Source organism: Boleophthalmus pectinirostris, unplaced genomic scaffold (genome assembly GCF_026225935.1).
Source record: "Boleophthalmus pectinirostris isolate CB_2022bp ecotype Guang Dong unplaced genomic scaffold, ASM2622593v1 HiC_scaffold_7, whole genome shotgun sequence".
NCBI classification, from domain to species: domain Eukaryota; kingdom Metazoa; phylum Chordata; class Actinopteri; order Gobiiformes; family Gobiidae; genus Boleophthalmus; species Boleophthalmus pectinirostris.
The window spans coordinates 17,425,428-17,449,836 of record NW_026571473.1 but is presented as its reverse complement, the minus strand read 5'-3'; the positions used below and the strand labels follow the sequence as shown (position 1 = coordinate 17,449,836).

At 38.9% G+C, this 24,409-nt stretch overlaps 1 protein-coding gene across 1 annotated transcript in view; it reads left to right on the top strand.

Annotated features, from left to right (window-relative positions):
* Positions 1-46: 46 nt before the first annotated feature.
* The window catches only part of LOC110160050 (unconventional myosin-IXb), a gene marked incomplete at its 3' end in the record, with an annotated part of 42,551 nt that continues 18,188 nt past the window's right edge, over positions 47-24,409 (top strand). The window contains exons 1-5 of the mRNA XM_055164779.1: positions 47-443; positions 12,709-12,925; positions 13,001-13,220; positions 13,431-13,940; positions 22,219-22,313. Of these exons, the coding sequence (XP_055020754.1) occupies positions 12,768-12,925; positions 13,001-13,220; positions 13,431-13,940; positions 22,219-22,313 (983 nt within the window). The remainder of the gene's footprint in view (positions 444-12,708; positions 12,926-13,000; positions 13,221-13,430; positions 13,941-22,218; positions 22,314-24,409) is intronic.

Here is a 24,409-nt window from a genome sequence, read left to right as displayed (position 1 = left end):
TATGGGTGCCTTCATTGAATCTGGTTGTGCCTTTTTTCCTCAACTTTTTTTTTCTCCGCGCAGAGCTGCTGCTGTTATTTGGGCTCAGAGAAAGGAAGTAGCGCTGGCTAGCCGTGTTAGCCGGTCAAAACTTCATCTGTTTTGGAAAACGATGGATTCATGAGGGGTTTTCATGCTAGGATATCATTTTATTTACTGAATACTTTTCTCTTTGCTCGGAAACTCTTTTATGCCGTGCATTTTTATTGGTTTGTGATCCAGGCGTGTGACTCCAAGCTTTGTCTACCTCCGGTGCTAGCCTGATTTATTTCCAGCTCTACATTTGTTTTACCGGAGAAAGAGGGGACAGAACATATTTTAAGGACATTTTATTTTCTTCAATCGAGCAGGAGGGAATGCAGAAGAGAGCTACACTAAGACAATGAGAAAAACTACCGGGAAAGGTACATCCACTACTACCTCTCCTCTTATTCTCAGCGGGATAGTTATCAAATGAAAATGACAAGACCTTAATCTGTTTAGTTAATTCGATATGTTTTTACTCATTATTTTGTGTTTGGTTATATGAACGTGTTTCAAAGGGAAGTAATCAAAACGCATAGCCACACCGCCGCGTTATTGCGCTAGTTCAATGGTTCCTTGTTGTGTGGTACAAACTGTCTGTATAATTCAAAGGGAGTGCTCAAAAACTGATAATTGCTCGTTTAGCTACGGAGAAATTACTAGTTTTACACCAGCGTGACTGACCGGAGAATGTAGGCTGACTTGTTACAATGCTATGTCCTCGGGCCTGCAGTACAATGTGATCAACATACATGTCAATAGGTTGTTGTTTTGGTGTGGCCATTGAATTTGGAAGTAAAGCACTCATAGTCATGCCCCTGCAAAATACACTTGCTTTGTTGAACTAAAAATTAACCAGAATAGCCTAGCATCTCTGAAAATCACCCCTATGTTAAAACTGTTATTATAGGCAATTCATGGCTCCAATTTCTGCCTGGAAACACTATGATTGGAGGGTTTTAGTGACAAAGGATTGCAATGTTTGTAGAAAGGTAACGCTGCTGAACTGTCTGCAGCTTTCCTTTAAAAAACCTTACATGTTTTGCAAGTCTTGTTTTATTTGGAGAGTTCCTCTGTCAGCTCTTCCTGTTATTCGTCATTACAGTAATGTTAAATAACAATGAACCAAAAAGACCCAAATTCCCGATTTGGTTTATACTGTTTTTGTCTTTTCTTCTACCCTCTTCTACCCATTTTGTATTTGGTTAAAGTACAAATCACATAGATTTACTCATTAGTATTCCCCAGATACACAGATTTAAACTGGGCTGCCTATTGCTTGAGGCCTGTATTTTAAACTTCTGTCTGTCACTCGGGCAACTCTATGGCAATGGTTACCCACATGCTTGCTGTCCTCTGACGTAAATTTATTCCTCTAACCCACAAGACTTCTACAGAACTGTTAGTTGTGGTGTCTGGTCTGTCACTGTCCCTGTTATGAATCAGATATCATCTTTTTTGTCACATATAAAGCCCCCGCCCCATCTGTCATATTCAGAATCTAATTATGAACCTAATCCCATACAAGGGGATAAAAGCAAATCTGAAATTATTAAATGTGCTATATTGCAGATATTATCAACAGCGACAATCAAAAATATAATCTCACTGAATCTGTTTTATAATGTCATCTTTGAAAGCAATTGGAAAGAAGACAAAGAAATAGGAAATTGCTATCACATTTATGCCAAAGCCTAGTCGTAGATTATACATTTTGACTTGGAAAAACCAAAAGACATATGGTCTTCTGTGATCGTTTTGTATTGTGCAAACCAGTGAAGCTGACAGTGGACTGCAGAATGGAGGGGGAGGGGACCCTATGACCACATATTCAGATCGGCCGTACCTTGTAATTGGTCTGCACATCCTGCTTGATGCAATTGTGTGGAATGAGATGAAAAGATAATTGATCCAATCACAGTCGTGGCAGGGCTTTCTTGGAGGTCTCTCGGCAAATGATTATCCAAGGTTTGTATTCTATGACAAGATGTAAGCCATATTGTATTTGTGTTATTTTTATGTTTGTTAAATGTACAAAACAACAAGTAAGACGGTACCGGTTCTTGCTGTTTCTGTTGGTTTAATGTAAGGTTTTGTTTTTGCCATACTGTATGTAGGTCAAGGACATTCGGAGAGTATAGCTTTACTGTACGGCTGCTGATGCTAAGTCATTTATATTGAGTCCCTGGACAATGTAATGTTGTTTCTATGTGTGGCTGGAAGAGTGCCCTAAGCAGGCGTAACCTGTGCGGAGACTGCTCTGTACAATGACTACATGAATGCCTAAGAGTATAGTAATAATACATTAAAGGGAATATATCATGTAATACAGTGCTTCCTCATCATTAGATTACTCAAAGTTGTATTTTGATTGATTCATGCATGTTTGAGTAACCCTGTGTTAGCCTGAATGTGAGGCATGAGTGCTCATAAGATTTCACCTATCCCCTATCTCTACCCATTGCTTTCTACTTACGATTATTACAAATAATTCATATTCTCGATCATGTATGGTTCAGTAATGTCACACAACCATTTTTAATAAAAACTTGCAACTGCTTACAAGTTGCAAGTATAGAGTGGTGGCGCCTTTCAGTTTTGAACAGGAAGTCAATTGACCGGTTTCTATTATTATGTAATTTTAGGGTTTGCAATGAACAAAATGTGCAATAATGATCTATGTGCTGTATGTTATATTGTAATACCAAACCCCAGAAATTAATTCATTAAGAAACACCTTTAAATACACAAACTTATGATTCCATTGTAGTGTTTTGGTTCTATTCGGTCTTTTCTCTAATGCAGATGTACAGTGACTGGCTTGTTGCCATGGGTTTGGCAGCAGCGGGCAGACATGTAGTAGCTTGTGTTTTTATTTAGCAGAGAGAATGCATCAAGGAAGTTACTATTGTAGTCTCTGTATTAAAAGATGAACCAGGGGAGACTCAGTGATGCTGTGTTTTGGCCTTACCCATAATAATATCGCACAGACTGAAAATCGAGTTGGGTAGGTTTGTGAAACTGGAGGAGGAGATTATTGTGTTATAAAGAGTCAGAAGGAGGACACAAGCTTTTGTATGGACTCCTTTTTAGACAAGCTTCGCCAAGTGCTACTCCTGTGTACAGCTTTCACAGGGAGTGCATACTGAGACATGTTTTTTCAATTGTCAAGTTATAATCTCTGACACCATTTACTTGGATGAAAATAATTTTCTTCAGGTGGCTCATTCATGCAGTTTTGTTGCTTAACTCGTTGACACAGCACAATCCTCATTTCAGTGACAAATATTCTGAAATCTTTTACTGAACATTTGCAACCACATGTAGTTTCATTGACAACCCCTTTGTAAGACCCGATGTTGAATGCAGCAATGCATCTGTCAGTTATTAGTTGGTGGTTAGTTACCCATTTAATGAATTATATTTTATTAAAACTATTGTTTGTATAAATTTGACAACTTACGATTTGGATTTCCAATGACCCAAATTTTACAGTGAGTGGCTGAGCTAGATACCGGCTAGTAGCTACAGACTGAGTAAAGTGAAAACAAGGGGGAGGGCAGAGAGGGTTTGAAGTCATCAATACCACAAACTCCTTGGTAACTGGGCTCTTTCCACGCGGTGAAGCTGAATTCATGAGTTTTATAAATAGCTGGAGCTGTAATGACAGGGTTCAGGAGAGGAAAAGGCACAGTGCCTCCTTACTTTGTTTGTTGTGCCATAAGCTTTACGTATCCATCTCAATTCAAACACAAACTCAGGACGATTGGAATCAGAGCTTGAAGATGATTTTGATTATACCAAATGGAGTGTTTACATTCTGATTACAGGCATGTTTTAAGCCAAGAAACAGTTTAACCAGAATCCACTGGAGCACTGGAATTTTCCACACTCCAAAGGCAGAGGCTGCATTAGAGTGGGCCAGTTTTTGCTGACGTTTCGATGGAAAGGTCTGAATTATTGATTCACAATAGAGTTTGCTTTCCACATTTAATGCATTTTATATCATGGAGTTACTGTAGACAAAAGAAAATGTCTCCTGGTTTTATCATTGGCATAAGATCACGAAGTGGAAATACTGAAATCTTTTTACAGCAGCACCATTTTGAAAACAAAGGATTATTTAAACATTTAAACATACATGTCTGTGTCCCCATCACTTGTTCTGCAGGCCTGTGACATATGCAACCCTTTGAATAATGTATCAAACCAAAGCTTTGTGTACAGCTCAGATTTCACTGACATATTGCAGTCTCTCTGTTGTCAGTCCCCGTCCACTCCTCACCTCTGTGAGTGTGGATGCTGATTGACTCTTTAATGGCCTGGTGGATTACTTGACCTGCCTCCTCTCCATCTCTCTGCTGCTCTTGAGCCTGTCCCTGGGCTACGGATTATGGCCAATGAGAAGGCACAGCCCAGGGCGTCTACAGTTCTTTGTACTGCTCTTTTCCGTAATCTCTTCAGATGCTGTCAAATGCCTAATGAGAGTCAGGGACCTATAGCTGCAGCTGTTGATTAACATAATTACTTTAAACTATGCAGAAATGTAATTTTGGTTTGGGGGTCATTATGAGTTTTAATCATGTTTATGATGTCTTAAAAGTTGAATAGTCCTGCACAAATAGCCTTCACCACACAGCTAATCAAGTGTGCTTCTTGTATTAGTGCTGTTAGGCTAATTTAACCATTCCTTGGGTTTCTAAAAATGTAAATGCACAGCATATATCATACCATTCTATATTGCAATCCACAGAGACTTTGTTGATAAAACAATATATTTGTTTGTTTTAAAACATAGTTGCACACTGACTTCATTTCCAAATCAGAGACACCTTTAGAGCAGTGTGAGGTAAAGCACCATCTGTAGTGAGTAAGTGGTGCCACTGTAGATGCCAGAGTCAGTGAGTGTGTTACACTGGACACTGTGTTAGAAGAAGTCTCTCAGTGAAGAATGTTGGGCATGAGATGCCGGACTAACAGCATTAGTATGTGGGCGGTAATGTTCTGTGCATTGAATATTGCCAAATATAACATGGAACATATGCTTCATCTAAACATGGAGCATTCAGTGAGCCCTGCCCAGATGCCTGGAGCTCTCTGGAGAGTGACAAAAGATGAGACAGAAAAGTAGCTCAGACACAGCAGAGGTGTAAAGGGAGAGAAGAGATGCAGTACAGATCCTGTGTGTGTGTCCGTACATGTGTCCATGTGTGTGTGTGTCCTTTTGCGTGTCCGTGCTTTTGTGTCTGTGCTTGTATCCGTGCTTGTGTGTGTGTCTGCGTGTCCATGTGCATGTCCATGTGCGTGTCCATGTGTGTGTCCATGTGTGTGTCCATGTGTGTGTCCATGTGCGTGTCCATGTGCGTGTCCATGTGCGTGTCCATGTGCGTGTCCATGTGCGTGTCCATGTCTGAGGCCTCGGCTCTGTTTGTTTTTACTCTATTTTTGCTCAGACGTCTGCCTTTGGTCACTGATGAATGGAAACATGTGTAAGATTCATGGACCCTCAGAGAAATGAAGCCGGACACTGCGCAAGATGGAAGAGCTATGAGAGAACCAGATCAGACTTGGGCCATTTTCTTACATTAAAACATGCCTGAGGTAGTTCAGAAACTGTAATCTAAAAGTACTCAGTATTCAGATAGTGTTAGTCCATATTCTAGGCTATAGGCCAAATGTGAAGACTTTCACAGCAGATGGTTATTTATTAACTGCAGTACTCACCATGCTGACAGTTTGTAAGACAGGCTAAACTTAATTCAGTTTCATTATTATTTTGCCAAATTGAAAATTAACACATATAAAATACTACTTTTTAAGATCTGCCATTTCGTGACAAACATTCTTCTGAAGGCTATTATTTACAATTTTGTTTGTTTTCATAGATTAAACAAGCTGAAAATGCATAAAATTTTGTATTACATTGTCTTTCTAATACAATAACGTGACGACAGTCTTCTTTGCAGGATTTATATCAAGTACTCCCTGCTGTTATCTGCCGTGTTTCAGTTCAGACTCAGGTCAAAGCATGTAAAATGTTAGTTCAGTCTTATTAATGCTGAGATCTTGACTTGTAAACAGAGTGAAATGTCAAACCACCCACACATAAACTCCTGTCCAGACTTCCCTGCGTGATACACTCACAAAAAAAAACTATGGACATTTTTACTACGCGAAGTGGGCAAAATGCCAAAATGTCTGTGCTGAACAAACTGTGTGTGCAGCATGGCAGCGAGTGGGTAGAAGGATTACTTGACTGTGAACTTTGAGCGGCACAGAGGCTATTCTGGGGCTACAATAGATCTGTGTGTTTAGGAAGTGTTTAAAGCAGTGCAGCCCACATGAGCGACTGTGCACAATACTCCATTCTGTCTGCCTTCTTCCTTTTTTACTTCCTCTCTCTCTCTCCCTCTCTCCATCTCCCCCATCTTTTTCCCTCTTTCTCTCTCTTCCCCCTCTTCCCCCCTTACTCTGCAAAGTCTTTCTTTCTCTCCTTCTCCCCCACCATCTCTTCCTGCAACTGTCCTACATCTTCAAATGACTCACTCTGCTTTTTGGATTTCTATGTGTTGTGCACATGGCGACCATCTCCCAGCATGGGAAATGCTTCCGAACTGAGCCATTGTATCATTTAAACAACATCTGGACAACTATGATATCTGCATCTGCCAGGTACTAAAGCATTGTTTAGTTTGTGGGTTTACTTTTTAATGCATATCATGTTGTGATATGATTCTTGATGTATCAAACACCAAATTTAAACCATGTAAGAGAGGGTTTGCCTGTGCGCAATGCCCTTTTTAGCTTTTTCATGTTCAAAGACATTTCAGAAGGCTTGCATTTTGTTAGTGTCCATTTGTCTCTTCTTGCCTTTACATACCCCCCCAGTCTTCTCTGAGGAGTTGAACTGGTTTAAACTTCACGATTAGTTCAACATGGATAAGATGACTGGTGTGGAAAACCCTCCGGAATCTCCTGTCAACACTGACCAATGTTGAAGCCCAAACAGCCAATCAGGTTAAGCTGTGGCTCCTGGCTCACATTAAATCTCACATGCTATGATGGCCCCATTGGCCGGCTGTAGTTAATTTGGCTTTACCTCTACACTTTCAACTCTTTGGCCTGATTGAAAACATAAACGTGTTCTCACAATCTTTGTGCCACAGGGTTGTTTTTACTTTCAGAAACTTAACTGTAAAAGAAATGATGGAGTGGTTCTCAAGAGTTTTCCTTCTCATAAAGTATTTGCCAATACTTTTTAAATATTGTTTGTAAGTCTGGCCTTTTTAAAAATGACTTACACCTCTGTCAATAACACTTGCAATGTACGTTCAGAGATCATTAATGTGACTTTCTTTACAATTTACACTTCTTTTGATTAGTATATTCCATTAAACAAATTGACAATTTTGCTGGAAGGTGTGACTACAGGCGGGTGTTAATGCAAAAACATTTTTTACAGCTGAGATCACGATTCATACAGTTATTTATATTGTTAAGTGATTCATGCCTCACTGTGATTGGTTGAATTCATCTGTTAATCACTCAGTACATGATGGAGACCAATAGTCAATATTTTAGCATAGAGCTGCATTTAACAGGAAAGCATTGAATCACATATAAGCTAAACTCATTAAAAATTGTCATGGGATCCGATCACATTTAGATTTTTGTATTATCATATTGCCCAGCCCTAGCTGTTATTTGAAAACATGTTTTATTACATTTGTCTTGCATTCACATATTGGTGCTAGCTGCCTGACCTTCTGTTCTCTTTGACTTTAAAAGACCATCAGTAAACCAAGAGCACCAGTATGGAGGTATTTACAGTTCTAGACTGATCTTTTTTTCCACAGTGTGACCGGGCATCTGGACTGGGTTAGAGCAGTCGTACCAAATGTCAGATGTAGGGGGTTGAGCGGAGGGGGGTGCACAGCGGGGAGGGTGGGGGCAGCGTCCTTTGTGAGACCCTCCACACGAGACAGGAGGCATGGTAGTCGCTGTGGACGTACTTCAGGAGGCAGTTAAACCGATGGGAAGTCTCTCACAGGCCGAACGGATTACTGACCCGCTGTGATGTGTACATAAAGTAGGAGTTTATTAAGCAGTGCCCAAGACTAATGTTGGATTGCCTTGAGAAAACAGAACTGGCTGATAATTTCAAGCTGTTCGAAAATAGGTCATCCATGTTTTTGAATCATATTTACCACACACGCGTGATCGGGGTCATAACTGCCCCGGAGGGATGTGAAATGAGCAGCAGACTGCCTGTTAAAGTCAGCCAATACACTACATTCAGAATGCTCAAATTGAAAGTGGACAAATCAATGGAGAGCTCTATGATGGCCACACACTGATTGACTTTGTGCATTGTATAACGGTTGGCCAATGTTTGCAAGTTATTTTTTTCATAAAACATTAACTTTTGAGAACATCAACAAGTTCACTTCTTAATACCCCAGTAGCAGATGCTCCTCAGCCTGTATTGTTCATGGATGGCTGTCCCAGGACCTGACCTAAAGGCAGGGGGAGGAGCCAAGCTTTCAGTGCCCCCTTTTTTCTCCCCTTCTCCTCTCACTCTCTCTTTTTTCGATCTGTGTACGTCTTATTGAGCTTGTGTCTGCAGCATGAGTTAATTCCTGAGGTTTGGGACTGTTGTAAACAAAAGGTTTGCTTTGTGAATAGACCACATGGCTCTGGTGGGAGGGCCCTGCATCCATTCACAGCCATCACAGGGGCATCTGCACTTCCTATAGAGTGGATACCCCAGGGCTGGTGTTAGTTCTATACAGCTGCATAGGAGCAGTCTTTATGAATTTATGAATCTGTAGTGACACACGCCCAGGAGGTAGAATACACGTCAGAATTATGCACACACCAAATGTACAGTGCTTTTTTCCAGTGTCTCACTGAACCCACCGCCTCCTTTGGCATTCAGCCAGCCTCTCTCATCTCCATGAGGTCATGTGTGGAGAGGAGGACTGCTGATGGATACTTCAATAGTCCCTGCTCCACTTTCCCTTGGGAGAGGCTGAGGCACAAATGTTTGAAATCCTGAGTAAAACAAATTGATGATATTTAACTTAAACACAGATGTTCAGGTGGTGCACAGTCCTAACAAAGTTTGGAGTGAACGTTTATCATGTGCAGATGGTTTCTGAATGAGTACGGAGATTTAATTTAATCAATGCCATGATTTGGATCCCTTTTTTCAAGTCAGATTGCTTGTGTTGTGAACAAGAAGAATGCTAAGATGTGCTAATTAAGTCAAAACCACTGTTCCATTTTTCAAAACCGTTTAATCCAAATAACCTTTGCTGAGAACATCTGGTGTAAAACCAATGCCAAATCCATATACAAACCACTGCACATTACGAGATGGATAAATTGCTGTGTTGATCTCAATAGAAAAGTGATCATAACAGAGAGGGCCCTATGATCAGGTGCATTTTTTTCACTCTAATGTGCAGCAGATATAAATTATTAATATGCTGTTTTGCTTGTTACTTGTTGTCTGTATGCATAATGTAAAGGGGAACCATGTAGACAGAATGTATAAATAAGTTATGAAACACCAGCAAGTCACGTAACTTCACACTACTCCACAAATATAGCATATTACTCACCAGCTCAGATCATTCAGGAATCTAATTGTGAGGACTTAAAAGGATATGCATGATTATTTAAGAAATATTATAATTTGAAGTTATTTCAGTTTAAAAGTCCGACTACCTGTAACATTATTTTCTCATTTCAGGTTTTGATTTCATAAAGGTCACTTAAGCTGCTTCTGGAAGGATTTCACTATTTTTGGTTTATCGTGAATAGGCTTCTTGGTAAATTTAACATAATTTTAAACTTGATGCCTTTTCCCTACTACTCATTAATGAGTCATAACTGTCTCATTCACAACATTTCATTACTCTGAGGCAACCTCTTTAGTCACACGTCCTCTCACTGCACAAGCGCTCAGCCTCAGACAAGTGGAGCTGTGTTGTGTTTGGCTCATGACCAACATGTATTCCATTATAAAACATGTATGTAGTCAATGGCAAAATTAACCAGTAAATTTGTATTGTCAAAACAATTTTGACATTTGACCTTACTTTGATGTTCTCTGTGTCTTTCTTACATCACTAACCTTTTAGTGCACGAGAGTTCATAGGAACATATTATGAATAGGAGAAAGAATAGAGCTGAGGGGTTTGGCTCTTGGTCATTCACTTCCTGTGTGATCAGAGACTGGAGGGTGGCTCAGCATTGACTGTTCATGTGTTTGGTCATGGAGGACTTGCAAGAAGAGTGCTTTAACACATCTCTGATGATGAGCGGGAGATATAAACTGAGACTTATTCTGCCTCTGCATTCTCTTGTTCAGGACTGTGAACTTGGCATTGTTTTGTTAAAGCTTTAGGAAGTGGTCTGTACAATGAGCCAAACATAGTTAGCTGGTTTTACTTCTGTTTTGTGTGTCAATCAACCTATTGTCTCAAGACTTATTTATCTGTCTGTCTATATATCTTGAACATATATTATACATATCTTTTAATGTTTGGCTGATGTTATGTCATCAGCCAGCTCAAAATAGAACCAGAGCTTTTCATAAACTTTTTCTGAGTTAACATATTGCACAAGTTATTGCAAACATCAAAGCAAAACTGACATAATCGTAACTGGATTGCGTCTTCAAGATATTTTATGAAGACGCAAGTCTGATCACATGTGAATCTCTGTTTTCACATGGGTGTGATTGACAGTTGGATTAGCCAATCTGGGACACACATGGTTTGTCTGTATTGGGAGAAAATAACAGAAAAACAATATCATGGGGGGCTGGAAAACCTTGCTGATTTCTGCAGAATCAATGAGTGAAGCACTAAACTCTGTTAATCTGTAAATCCTGGGTGATCTTGTTTCACATGTATCACTGATTGCATGATCACATTTGTCTGGGCTTGAGAAGCTACAGAGGGTAGACTGATATAAATCTGTATAAAAAATATTGAGAGACATCATTCTGAAAGCAAGACTTAATGAGTGTCAAATTAACACATTATTACTGAATATATTTTTGTGTAAAAATAATAATGTAAGTAATTTTGCTGAACAACAGTTTAACAGTAGAGTTTGAGTTGATGGTGAGTCTGCAGATATTGAGTCTACTTAAGGGCCAGGATGCACTGTGCACATGGGCTGTATGTTAGTTAGGGAAGCTAAGCTGAAGTCCTCATTACTTTGCTGTAGTCTAATGCTCTGGGTTGTGTCTGGTTGTAAGCAGCTGAAGTGCCAGGCTAAGCCCAGGCAGAACAGACTGGTGTCTTATCTGAGGAATGCTAGCCATCTTTACAGAGGATCCCTCTCGGCAGGGGGACCATATAATCTGAGACTCAATCAGCTTTGATTGTGTCCTGGGACCTCTCTCTTTCTGTCTGACTGTTGACTTTTTCTCTTCTTCTGCTTCTCTTCTTTCATCACACTGACACACCTTCAATTTCACAATATTTGATCATTTGTACAGTTTTCTTTTACTTGTACCTCTGGATGTGAACATCTTTACAGCAGGCCCCTCCATGATGGAGCATAATGTGGAGGCTGTGTCTGTGGTCACTGTAGTTTTGAATGCCTTGCTTTGGTTTTACAGGCTTCATGCTTCTGGGGCTGTGGTCAGCTGTGCTGGCACAAGCCCCAGACTCAGGCTGCTCTATTTTTCCCTTAATTCATCAAAGTGTGACAAATGATCCAGATTTTTTCACACTGGGCATCATTGTGAAGTTCTTTCATGTTTTTGGGGTTGCAACCAAAATATTACCATTACACTATTTTACAGATTGTTCAAAAAGTATTTATTATTGTATAAAAACAACAGGGGTTTTGTTGGGTGTAAAAAGTTAATAAAACTTCGAAGGAATTGAAGAGTTTGAGATGTAATTTCTACAAAGGCTCATTGTGCCCTGGTCTGTTTATTTTGTTTACACAGTTTGTTACTTTGAGTTTGTCTAAATAAGCTCTACAGAATGATGAGCACAATAAACTATAGACTATGGATGGATCAAGTTACTGAAGCAGTGTCACAGTAATTTAAACCAGACTCTTGTTTCTTGGGTGGGTGCAAAGATTTGGCCACATAAGCTATAGATGTGTGTGCAAATGTAAGGTCAACCACTTGTTTTATAGGTACAGTTGACAGCACAACATTCTAAAAGATCCATGATTTCATCAAAGAGAAAGACATCAGACTTTGTCGAAGAGTTCTGTGAGGAGTGTTGATATCTCCATCATACCACCATTGTAGTGATGCAGTTACATATTGATTAGCTGGTAATGGAACCCTGCATTTATTGGGCTTCTACTTTGTAGTTTGTGAGTTTTGTTCACTGGCATTTGCTATAAAAACCCTACTGATTCTGATTGTTTTGTTTCCTAATAGTAAATCTGTAAAAATATTGCCATATTGAGTCTGTGGCTCTGTTTACACCATCAGTGAGCTCATCTGTGAAATGTGTTCTTTTTGGCAGCCTTAGAGATGTGAGAAATCCCACTGACAGCAGCACGCTTTGCTGTTGCAGTGACTAATAATTGTTATTTTTGTTTTAAAGAGAGATATTCCAACCCTGTCAAACGAGCATGTGTGTTTCTGGGTTGCAGGAGTTGCCTGGTGAGAGCGGCCGTGTGCGGCATGCTGAGGCCACTCCCCCTGGCCCAGGATGAGTGTCAGAGATGGCGCTGCCACCATGGCAACGGTCGCAGGTGGTGGAGGAGGGGGAGGTGGGCCAGCCAGCCTCAGTGACCTCGACAACCGCTCTTACCTGCTGCAGATTTACCCCCGGCTAACTGCTCTGTCCTCTGCTTGCTGCTGCCTCACGTAAGTAGACACTCTATAAAAGTCACGGAGTTCAAGTTGATTGAGATCTTTTAACATTGTCTCATTGGTTGTCAGAGTGCAGAAGGACTCCACAGCAGCTTCTGTGATCTCAGACGCTGCTGCAGCGCTCGGGCTGGACCCTGGGCGCTCTTATGTTTTGGCAGAGGTGAAAGAAAGTGGAGGGGAGGAGTGGATCCTGGAGGCTGGGGATCTGCCGGTGCAAAGGGTTCTGCTGTGGCCTCGTAAAGCCCAGGAGAAACATGCTCAAAGTCTGGGCTTCTACTTCTTGCTACAGGTACAAACATTACCTATGTAGTACTAGTTCAAAACAGATGTCATTAAATGATGTACACACTGTCAAAAAGAATTCAGTTAAAGGAGGTTTAACCAACTTTTTCTTCTGAAAAACAAAACATAAGTTTAGTTTTTGGCCTCCAAGTTTCAAAATCAGTTTGAAAATTAAGCACCGCAGCTCTGATAAATCAGCCCTTCATTTGTCCTACAGGAAAGGAACCATGATGGCACCATTCGTTACGTGCACCTCCCACCACTGTCGAAGGAGCAGCAGGTACAGCAGTTGGCCGCGAGGGGCTTCCTCCCTCCACCACAGGACGATTTTGCAGACCTCTGCAACCTCCCTGTCCTCAATGAGGACACTATACTAAATAATCTGCGCACACGCTTCTACAAGAAAAAGATTTACACCTATGCAGGCAGCATTCTCATCGCCGTCAACCCTTTTAAGTTTCTGCCAATTTACAATCCCAAGTATGTCAAGATGTACGAGAACCACCAGCTGGGCAAACTGGAGCCCCATATCTTTGCTATTGCAGATGTAGCGTACTATGCCATGCTCAGGAAAAGGGTCAACCAGTGCATTGTAATCTCTGGAGAGAGCGGCTCAGGCAAGACCCAGAGCACCAACTTCCTCATCCACTGCCTGACGGCTCTTAGCCAAAAGGGCTATGCCAGTGGGGTCGAAAGAACCATCCTGGGAGCAGGGCCTGTGCTGGAGGTAAGACATGATCCTAGAACCCAATGATATTTAAAGTAAGTAAGTAGTTGAAAACTGTGTTTTACAGTAGAATAAGAATAAAAATACATGGCTGTCTGAACTTAAGTGCTGTTTAAATGCTGCTTCTCTCAGGGAACATCTTTTTATTGGCTGGGTTTGTGCACCACACATGCTATTTTGTTGACTAACAACTTCATTTTCTTACTTTATTGCACATCTCTTAAGAATCACTTGGATTACAGAATGAGAAATACAGAATACTTGACTTTTCTGTGAATCAGCAAACTGGCAGGCTAACTGGGTACCAGGATAACTACAGCCAAACTGATATGGTTAGCCTTGCAAAGTTCCCAATTTTACTTGGTAAAATTTTGTTGTATGTTCTTGCTTGTCTAAAGTGTAAATGACACTGTATGAAATTGGCAGTTTGACCATTTCTTCCATCAGGATATACTCTCTGCCCTTGGGCAAGACTCTTAACTCTAGTGACTGTGATGGGTGGTGTAAAGAGTTGTGCCCAATGGAGGTAGAAAAGCAGCTGTAGCTTGTTTCCATTGCATGTCACTGTCAGTTTATGCTTGCCTCCCTGGATGTGTGTAGGTCTGTCAGTTGCTAGTTCTTTCTGACAGTTGAAAGGTTCTATGGAGAGATGAACTGTTTTTCTCCTCTATCAGCACTGTGCGGGTCCCTCTGGTTCAGGCGCTGCCACTTTGTTGTCCAGTCCCTCAATGCATTTTTCCTGCTGGCTTATTCCAGAGCTGTGGTTGCAGAGGCAGACATGAGATGCTTTTAGCCTTTACTGGTCAATAGAGGAAGTCTGTCATTAAGTCCAAGTATTCATGTTTTTAAGACTTCCCATTGTATTCTGCAGTGTATACAACTTATGTTACTTACAAATAATTGAGTAGAACATTGTGATACAGACTTGTGCATTTTGTGGTCTGATCAAATATGGGGGGGTTGAGCCACAGGCCTGAGTTACATTTTGAGGAGATGAGGTCATTGTTTGTAGTCCTGGCAGATTCAGCCACTCTGACCTGAATCTTGGGTCTTTTACTATGCAATGTGTTTCCCCTTCTGGTAGACTTGCATATAAAATAATTCAATCTTTATCCTAACAATCCAAATGATAATTAATATGAACAGTCTGTTCTGTAGTCATTACCATAAAATGCATGTTTGAGTTGGCTGTGTTAAAAGGCCTGCACAGAGCTGTGAGCCGTTTACTCAAAAACTGGTTTAGCTGGTTAATCTGCTTGTTGGGAACTTCAGTTTGAGCTCTTGTTTTCTTTTGACTTGAATGTGGATATTTATAATTATGCTATTTGTGACTTAACTTTGTTGGAACACCCAGCTGCATTTAGCAATAATCCACATTGAAATATGCTAATGCTTCCATATAGCTGTGATACTTGTATTGTTTTATGTACTTTGCGGACCTCCTGAATGCCAGTCCATCTCATATCATTTCTGACAGGAAGTTCCTATCGTTCAGAACTCTTTAACAGGAAGTAGATACGACACGGGAAGTAACCACACTCTTAATACACACTGACTTAAGCTTGGAGGGGTGGAGAGAGGCAAGAGCTGTATTGTTAATCAGGAAGTGTAGCGTAGCTATCCATTCTTACTCAGGCTTTAATTGTCTCTCTCATCATTTAAAGTCTTTCTATTCTGGCTATGTTTGGGCCTTGATGTTTTTTATGCATAATTAAATGAATTGGGCAGTTGCATGACCAAGGTGATATGAGCCTCAGACTGTTCCCATATATTCAAGGCAGCGTTCCCACATAAGCCATGGTTTTGATGTGGTGCTCCTGTAGACATGGGTGGAGCAGGGTGAAATGGCTACAAACTGGTAAAACTGCACCAACATTATCTATTACTGGAGCTTGTACATTAAGATGTAAGTCCTGGTGGTCCTTTAGTATCATGCAAGGAGAATAATATGAGCCAGATTTCTATACATGTCATGTTAGGGAAGTAAAATATGTTTTGTTTATTTTATTCCTAATTTTAATCCCTATCTGGATCTAGTATATTTTATTCTTTTTTAGAGAACATGGAATTCCATTATCCATGTGCTAAAAGTTTCTTAAATACATATTTTATTGTAGGCCTTTTGTACTTTTTTTCAGACTCAATTCAAATTTTGCATAATATTATCAGTCTAAATGCTACAAGGATAATGAAATAAATAATTCATTATGTTTGACTGTATGAGAATACCCTTTGTGGTTGAATGACTAAAATGTAAGTTCATGTCTGGACTTGGCTTGTACTTATAAATAATAATAACTTGCACACAATTTTGCATGTGATCCGAAAGTATGTCAGAGTAAGCTTTTGTGTTTGCTGTGGGGTATTTCTAAACAAACCCCAGCCACAATTTCAACTCTCTCCTCTAAGAGCTCTTAAAGCTGTTGTTTTAGCTTAAAGAATTCCTTCTTTGTGAACCAAAACCGTTAATTGTAGCTTGAGGGGTGTAAGTGTAGTTTTAGGGTGTGTTGTGTGGTGCCAATTTGGATCGCAGCCATGCACAGAGGAGGACATAACTGCTTTCAGTCACCGCCAGTGCCATGTGATCTCACTAAAGCGTCTTCTCTAATTGAGGATAACAACAAACAGTTATTATTAGGTCACTCAATGCTTCTAATTGAACCAAGACTGCAACTATTACTAATAATGTGTTATTATGGAAACGTTGGTTACTTTTTTGGTGATTTTTTTTTTTGTGTGTGTGTGGTTGTAGTGTTTTAAATGTGGGAAATCTTAGTGGCAGTTGGTGCGTTGAGCATTTTGAAAGGACGAAGGCTTGCAGCGAGGTGTCACCTTGGCAGGGTGCGTGGAAACAGTTACCGAGGGCTGTTTATATGCTGGAAAATCGTGTTCATTTTACACTTCTTGATTATAAATAATTTTTGAGGAACACTTTGGTATCACATCAGTTCACACTTCAGTTTGTAGCATAGTACTGAGAAAGGCAATACTTTACTGATAATACTAATAATAGAGATATACTGTGATAAACTGTAATATTCACATAATTATGCCACTAACACAATAACAAAATGTACAAAATCATTAAAAACTTGAACAGCAACAAATAAATTGCAGAATGAAGCAATAATTAGCCACAGTAGTTACTTATTCATACTTGTACAACCCAAATCCTTTTGTATTACTATAAAAATAACTAAATTCTCCCCTATTATTGCAAAAAAAAAAAAGTACACCCAATAAATGGGTTGATCAATATATTTTGAGACTCTATCAAGTCAATATGGTATTTATAGTGACAGGCCTAGACATGTGGACTAACTGAAAGTTATGTTTAAATTAGTGCTGTCATGCGATTAAAAAAATTTAGAGATTAATTAATTATGATCTGTAATTAATTAATCTAATTAATCTCATTTTAATCTCACCTAAAAATTGCTGAGAAAAGCCTTCAATTTGAGGTATTTTAATTTAAATTCATTATTACATTATTGTGGCAGATCAAAAGACTAATATAGATTTTAAAAAGTGACTTTATAAAGTCATTTATTGTTTAACAAATCTCTGCAAATTGGCTGTTGAGCCCAAGTCTCCATGAATAAGAAACTGTTTGTTGTAAAGTACCAAAGACGAGGAAATCTGAACATAATAACTTTTGTCTACTTAAAGACAATAAAAAGTCCAGTCTTTCCTTAACCATATTAAAAATATTATTGATAGAGAAATGCTTTATATATGAGATCACTGGGTTTAGACCTACTTTAGTCCTAGTTTAGTCCTGGAAAGGATTAATCCTGGTGTTAGTCCTGGTGTTAGTCCTGGTGTTAGTCCTGGTGTTAGTCCTGGTTTTAGTCCTGGTTTTAGTTCTGGTTTTAGTTCTGGTTTAGACCTGGTTTAGACCTGGTTTTAGTTCTGGTTTTAGTCCTGGTTTAGTCTTGGTTTAGATCTGGTTTTAGTCTTGGTGTTAGTTCTGGTTTAGAGGCGCACAGGAGGAAGCGCGGTTTACGCCGCGTACGCGAGAAAACACGATCCACACGCGGCTCACGGGAGGACAGCGATGTCCGCGCAGTAACTACGGAAGGAAACGTGGTCCGCGCGTTCTCAGGGTAATGACGATGATGAAGGTGTGTGTTTGTTTGTGTGTGTGTTTGTGTGTGTTTGTGTGCGTGTCCCCTCATGTGGCAGGTCACTATAGGACAGTAGTGCAGAGATCATGAGCCTATGCAGGTTGTTTTCAGGCGATATTATATTTGTTATTTTCTTTTATATTTCACGTCGGGAGAATAATTTCCAAGACACGAATGTGTTTTTACCTGTGCGCTGCTGACTCTGTTCTACTGGCTCTTCGACCTCGTCCATTGTGCGACTGACGCCGCCAACGTTAACATGACGTTTACTTACGCTGTTACTGCGCGTGTTTTGTGGGGGTTTCCGGCAATGAGTGGAATTACCGAAATAAAAAAATTTATAAATGTGTTTTGTGTCTGTGTGTGTGTGTGTTGTTGTCCCAACAACACATAAAAACAGGTTTTATAATAAAGAAACTCACATACAGAAACACTAAAGTTAGAGATTAAAAATGAGATTAACGCGATTAAAAAACATAACGCGCTAAATATGACTGTAATTAATTAATCGCAATTAACGCGATAATTTGACACCCCTAGTTTAAATATGACAAAAAATATGACAAAAATAATATAACTTTTTTTTTCTATCATCATTCATGTGCAGTATCCATAGACTGTAATTGACATAGCTAACCCTTCTAGCCGCTGCATTCCAAATAGGAAGTGAACATGGGGGTGCTTCCGGCTCAATCGACTTCATTGACAATTTACTTTACATTGAAAAATTTGTCACCCCTCTCTCTGTAACTGCTGCAGTGAGCCTGGTCATTTTGGTCTTAAAATGTCTGTATTAAGCCACTCTACATGATCCTGGTGTTTTCATTTAGCTATTTTGTCCATAAATAAATTCCTATTCCTAATATGGAACTTCGCTCCAAATTTGTTCCTATATCATCGTGAACTTCATTTGACTGGACTGAATTCTATGAGTGAGTGACACCACACTCCTTTAGTCCTCTACTTTATATAGTCTATGGTAGTATCTTAATAATACCTTTAAGAAGTAAATAAAGTAATCTCTTTCATGAGGAGGGGGTGGGTTGAAGTGTTTGAGTGTTTGAGTAGGCCTGTCACAATAAATTCTGTATTAACTTATCGTTCAAAAATGATAGCTAGAACAATCTTTGAGGAAGTCAGTATTTATCATAGGGACTTTGTTTTTTTTATTTTTGTGTTCCACTAATAGATTTGAACTGTAGAAGGATGAATAAACAATTTCTATGACTCATTCTAGATACAAAATAATTACTAAAGTGCTTCATTCTACTATTTATTTATTGTAGTTTATGTTTTTTAACCATATTTTACATTTACAACATAATTCTACTTTAGGTTTATTGTGTCATTGTGTCAGCCTAGCATAGAGCTACATTCAACAGAATATCAGTGAATTATGATATCACCAGAATAACAGATCATCACAGGGATTAGATCACAATCAGATTTTTATCTCCATGTCACCCAGTCCTAATACTGCTGTGTCTGTTACACTTTTACTTTCATGTACACAAGAATGTACCTAGTGCAGATTGGAAATGTGGATATATTTGTCCTACCTGGGTGTCGCTTACTTTCTTTTGCTTGTTGAGACACACAAATCGTAAACGGCATTGATTCTGAGAAACTCCCTCTTGATAAATGGGAGGTGTGTTTGTGTTTTATTATGTCAAATTTACCACGATATATATGTACTGTTTGTGTGTTAGCATAACTATGGTTAAAACTGAAAACATTTTTTTTATAAGATTTTGAATACCAGTCAAGAGCTGTGAAATGCTTTTGTTCAGGAGTGATTTTAAGGGAAGTCGCATATTATGAATGATGATACATTATTTATGGTAAAATCTATAAAAGAAAAATGAAAATTTTTACCTTGAGGTTCAAAGTATCGTCTAAAAAGTGAAACGTAAAATTATACCCTTCTTTTTACTTTTACTGAATCTTTTTTATCACTTTGTTTTGCAATATTTATTGTAAAATATAGATGAAAAATTAAAGTTTGAATGTTACAGTACATCTTCAAAAACAGCTATTTTAATATTATCTTGTAGTGTAGACAGTTTATTGCCCATCTTCATCTAATGACTTAAAAACTTATGTTTTGATTGCAAGGGGATATTATGAGAACTTTAATATGGACTTTTGTTTGTTTTGACATTAACAAACCTTTTGTTCATAATCCTGACTGAATAATCTTCACTCTCTCTATGCTTTCAAGTGGGATGAACTCTTGTTTCCAAAGCATACAAAGTAGACCATGTTTTCTGGTGGTCGTGGCTTTGAAAACCGTTGGATCTCTTCCTCATACCATACTGGCCCCTTCAGCCAATCAGGCACTGGGCCGATGGGCATGTTTGAATACGAATGATGCTGTGACTTGTTTAGAATTCTCCGTATGGTGTTGCAGACCTCGCTTTGCAGAGATTTCCCAGGGTTTTAGGCTGCAGAGGTGTTGAAGGGGAGAACTGGGACAGAAATGGTAAATTTGGCATCATTGTTGTTGAATTTGGAGCTTTTCATTTATAATTCCTGTTGGGAAAAGGATTTTGCACTAAGCACAAAGGGAGAACAATGATGAAGTGTATGAGACAAGTTTTAGTAAGAAGGGCCTTTGTCTGAGCAAGTCCTGTGCTGGTTGAAAACTTTTTGGTCATTAAAACGCAATATGATACTCATGGTCCAAAATGGAACATGTTTCCTTATTTGGTATCAGTTTGTTGCCATGGAGTAATTTAAATATTTTGTACAAATTGCATGAAGGGTAATGAAATGCTTTGAAGTATATTCATTGGCACACTGACAAAACTGAAACTAGGTCAACAGTTGTAGAGGAATCCCGATGGCAGCCTTGAGGCGGGTGTATAAAGTTGTGCCCCCTAACTGTCTCTAATCAGGACTAACAGCACTGTATCAAATTCAGCCTGCGACTGCCTGCACTCACACAATACAGTGCCTATTTAACATTCACTGAGTCAACTTCCCCTGTGGTGCCTTTTGTTTGTGGCTGTATCACTGGAGCTGTAACCATGTGAGCATGTGCATCAAGGAGCAAACAGAGCACTGCTGTATCAATGATTACTGGGGGTTTGCTTTGCCCATGGCCAGTATGCTCCAATCATTTTATTTATCGGACTGTGATAGGCCTGTCATGATAAAAAATTTAGTTATATTGCTACAGAGATATACTGCGATAAAAGATGGCATTGAAACTAATTTATGCCACTAACATTATAACAAGAAAGCAAGATAATCCAATAAACAACTGTTGCATGCAGAAACATATTAAAAAGACAACAAATAAATGACAGAATGAGGCAATAATTTGCCAAAGAAGTGACTTACCCTGTATAGCCAAATTTTTTCTCCCCACTATTCCAAAAAAACTTACACACATAATGTATTCAAGCATTAAAAAGCCACGAGCTGCAACAAATAAATAGCAGAATATACCAATCCTCGGGCTTAAAAGGGATTTTTCAACCCTCTACAGCTCAAGTCTTATCATATTACAACAAAAATAACAAAAATCTCCCCACTAATGCAAAGAAATTGTACACATGATAAATACTGAGCCCCAAAATTTATTGTTCCCGCTTTCAGTGAACAATAAGTCGATATAGTTATTATTGTGACAGGCCTATGTGACGGGCTACACATGTGGACTTACTGAAAGTTACATTTAAATACCTTTGCCAAAGTGACTATTACTTGCTTTTTGTTTATTTATAAAGCTCTTGTTTCAGACTCATTTATCATTTCTGAATTGTACATAGTTTCTCTTCCTCTGCCTCTTTTAAGCACACATTCTCACAAGATAATGAAGCAAAGAGACTTGAGTAGAGAGAGAGAAAGGGGGGGGGAGTCAGAGATTTCTCAGAGATTGATGGGCACTTTAGTTTGCAGGCCACAAGGGACACTGAGACCTTTCTGTCTTTATTTGAAACATTTACTCTTATTAACGTGTACACATCTCATTCACTTCTACTTTTTTAATTTTCTGAGGTCAAAATAAAATGCATGTGCACATTTGTGCACATGCATTTGTATGTTTGTGTTTAGCAGTGCATCCTGTTTAGTTGATATAAGGTAATGTAAAACCATAAATAGTGTGGGAGCCTTCTAACTATATGTTTTCTTCTCTATCTCAGGCCTTTGGAAACGCTAAGACTGCCCATAACAACAACTCCAGCCGTTTTGGTAAATTCATCCAAGTGAATTACCTGGAGAGTGGTGTTGTCAGAGGGTGAGTAAACACTGTAATGTTTTCATTTAATAACAGGGCTGTATGCTTTCCATAACTGTGGTCTTTTTCATAGTCATGTGATTCCTTCTCCCGTATACATACTGAAACTTTAACAATACTCATGACCTTCCTGTTTCTCAGCCCTCTGACTGTAGCCGAAAGCATCAGACTTTGGTTAGCGCTGTCACTTCCCTGTTTTCTCATAAACATGGTGGGGGGTTACTGCTCAATCTCTTAAAGGGGAATAATGGGTTAAGGGGTAAAATTGCTCATAGAATAATGTGAGACCTCAGCTGGTGTTCCAGTGTTTGCCTTTAATGGTGTCCCAACCTGATTATCCCCTAATGGCACTGAGCCCATTTAGTTTCATTAGGTTGCTTGCTTTAAGTGGGGTTTGAAATCCAATTCGGGAACGTTGATTTAGTGCCACACGTTTTCTGAATTATTTCAAGTTTACTCTTTTTGAGCTGCATGGTGCACTATTTTATGATTAAAACTCGGACCTTGACACTGTGTTTATCTTTAATAAATGGGGTGAGGGATTTTTACCTGTTGCAGAAATGTTTTGTCTGACAAACCAACAACAACTGTATGAAAATTTTACATCAATGTGAAAGTCTAGCTTGGCTTTCATGAGGGATTTATGTCTCATCATACTTTGCATGTTAGCTTGGGGTGTTACAATATGAAACATGTCTAATTGCATGCTCAGATAGTAAGGATGAGACAAGATCTTGCAAGATAAAATTGCCACAAGACTGTGCAGACATGAGAAAAATAATCTTGTGAGATTTTTTTTTACCATGTGTTTACATTTGCTTTGTACAAAAAAGGGTTAACTTTGCTGAGTAACTCCTTAAGAAGGTGTAGTTCCAGAGTGCAATCATACAATGACAGCAAAACTATAAAATGAAATAATGAAAAACTATTAAGACAAAATTGTGAATTGAAACCCATAATTCATTTATTAAAACTCATTGACGACCCAGGTCATCATTGTAAATGAGAGGATGTTCTCAACTGACTTACCTGGTAAAATATTGAATAAATAAATACATTTTAAAAATCATTCTTGCAGACCAAGTCTCTTGACATGTTTCATGGAAATTGTTTCTTATCCCATCCCTAGCACATAGACATTGTTTAATTGTATGTAAGATTGTAATATGACTGTTACAATAATAATTTCACTAAAAGTTTGTCAGACTTTTTTATTTCTACATAGACTCACCACAATTTTGTATAGTAATATTGTATTGTGATAATTGGATACTGTCATATCCGTAATGCCAATCTCGCCTCAAACTATTGAGAGGGAGTGGCATACTGACTGAGAGCTTTGTCGTCAGCACTGGTATGTTAACTCCTCAGGGCTATGAAGCTGCTCATTGATGAACACTTTACTGAAATGGTGCATTAAGTGAAAAGGAACAAAATGGTCCAACTTTCAGCTTGATCATTGTGCAAACCCCTGTCTCAAGATTTGTGCTTTTCTCCAGAGAGACGCCTGCAATAGTGTGTTTCTTTCAGCAGTTCTCTATTCTTGGTATGTCACAAGGACTAGCGTCATTGTTGTTCATGACAAGCAAACAACAGTGGCTAACTTATAGAGTCTGATATGTAAACCTTATTGGTGCTGAGGTTGCACTGGCTTAGTAAAGCACTGTCTGCCATTTGATGTGAAGTCACTGGCTGCACATTTTATTAGGGCTGTAGTCCTTTATTCATTTAGTCAATTAATCAGTTGATGGTCGATCAAAATTTGTATTAGTCGACTGGGACTGGGCAATATGGCCAAAAAATAAAATTTAGATTTTTTTTTTAAACACACACATTGGACAGTTTTACTCAATTTCAACTGAAGACAGAGCAGGGACTGCTCGTCTTTCAAACAAGGGAAGATCTTTACATTTCCATTCTTATGATATCCTATTATTTAAGAAATTGTGGTGTAAGCTAATTGTAATCATTTAAATTAGAATGAGATTTTTTTTACAATACCAATTATTTAATTGCCCTGCTTTGCAAGTAAGACCCGTTTTATAATAATTCTCAATTTCACGATAATATATATATTTTTTTCTCAATTACCCTAA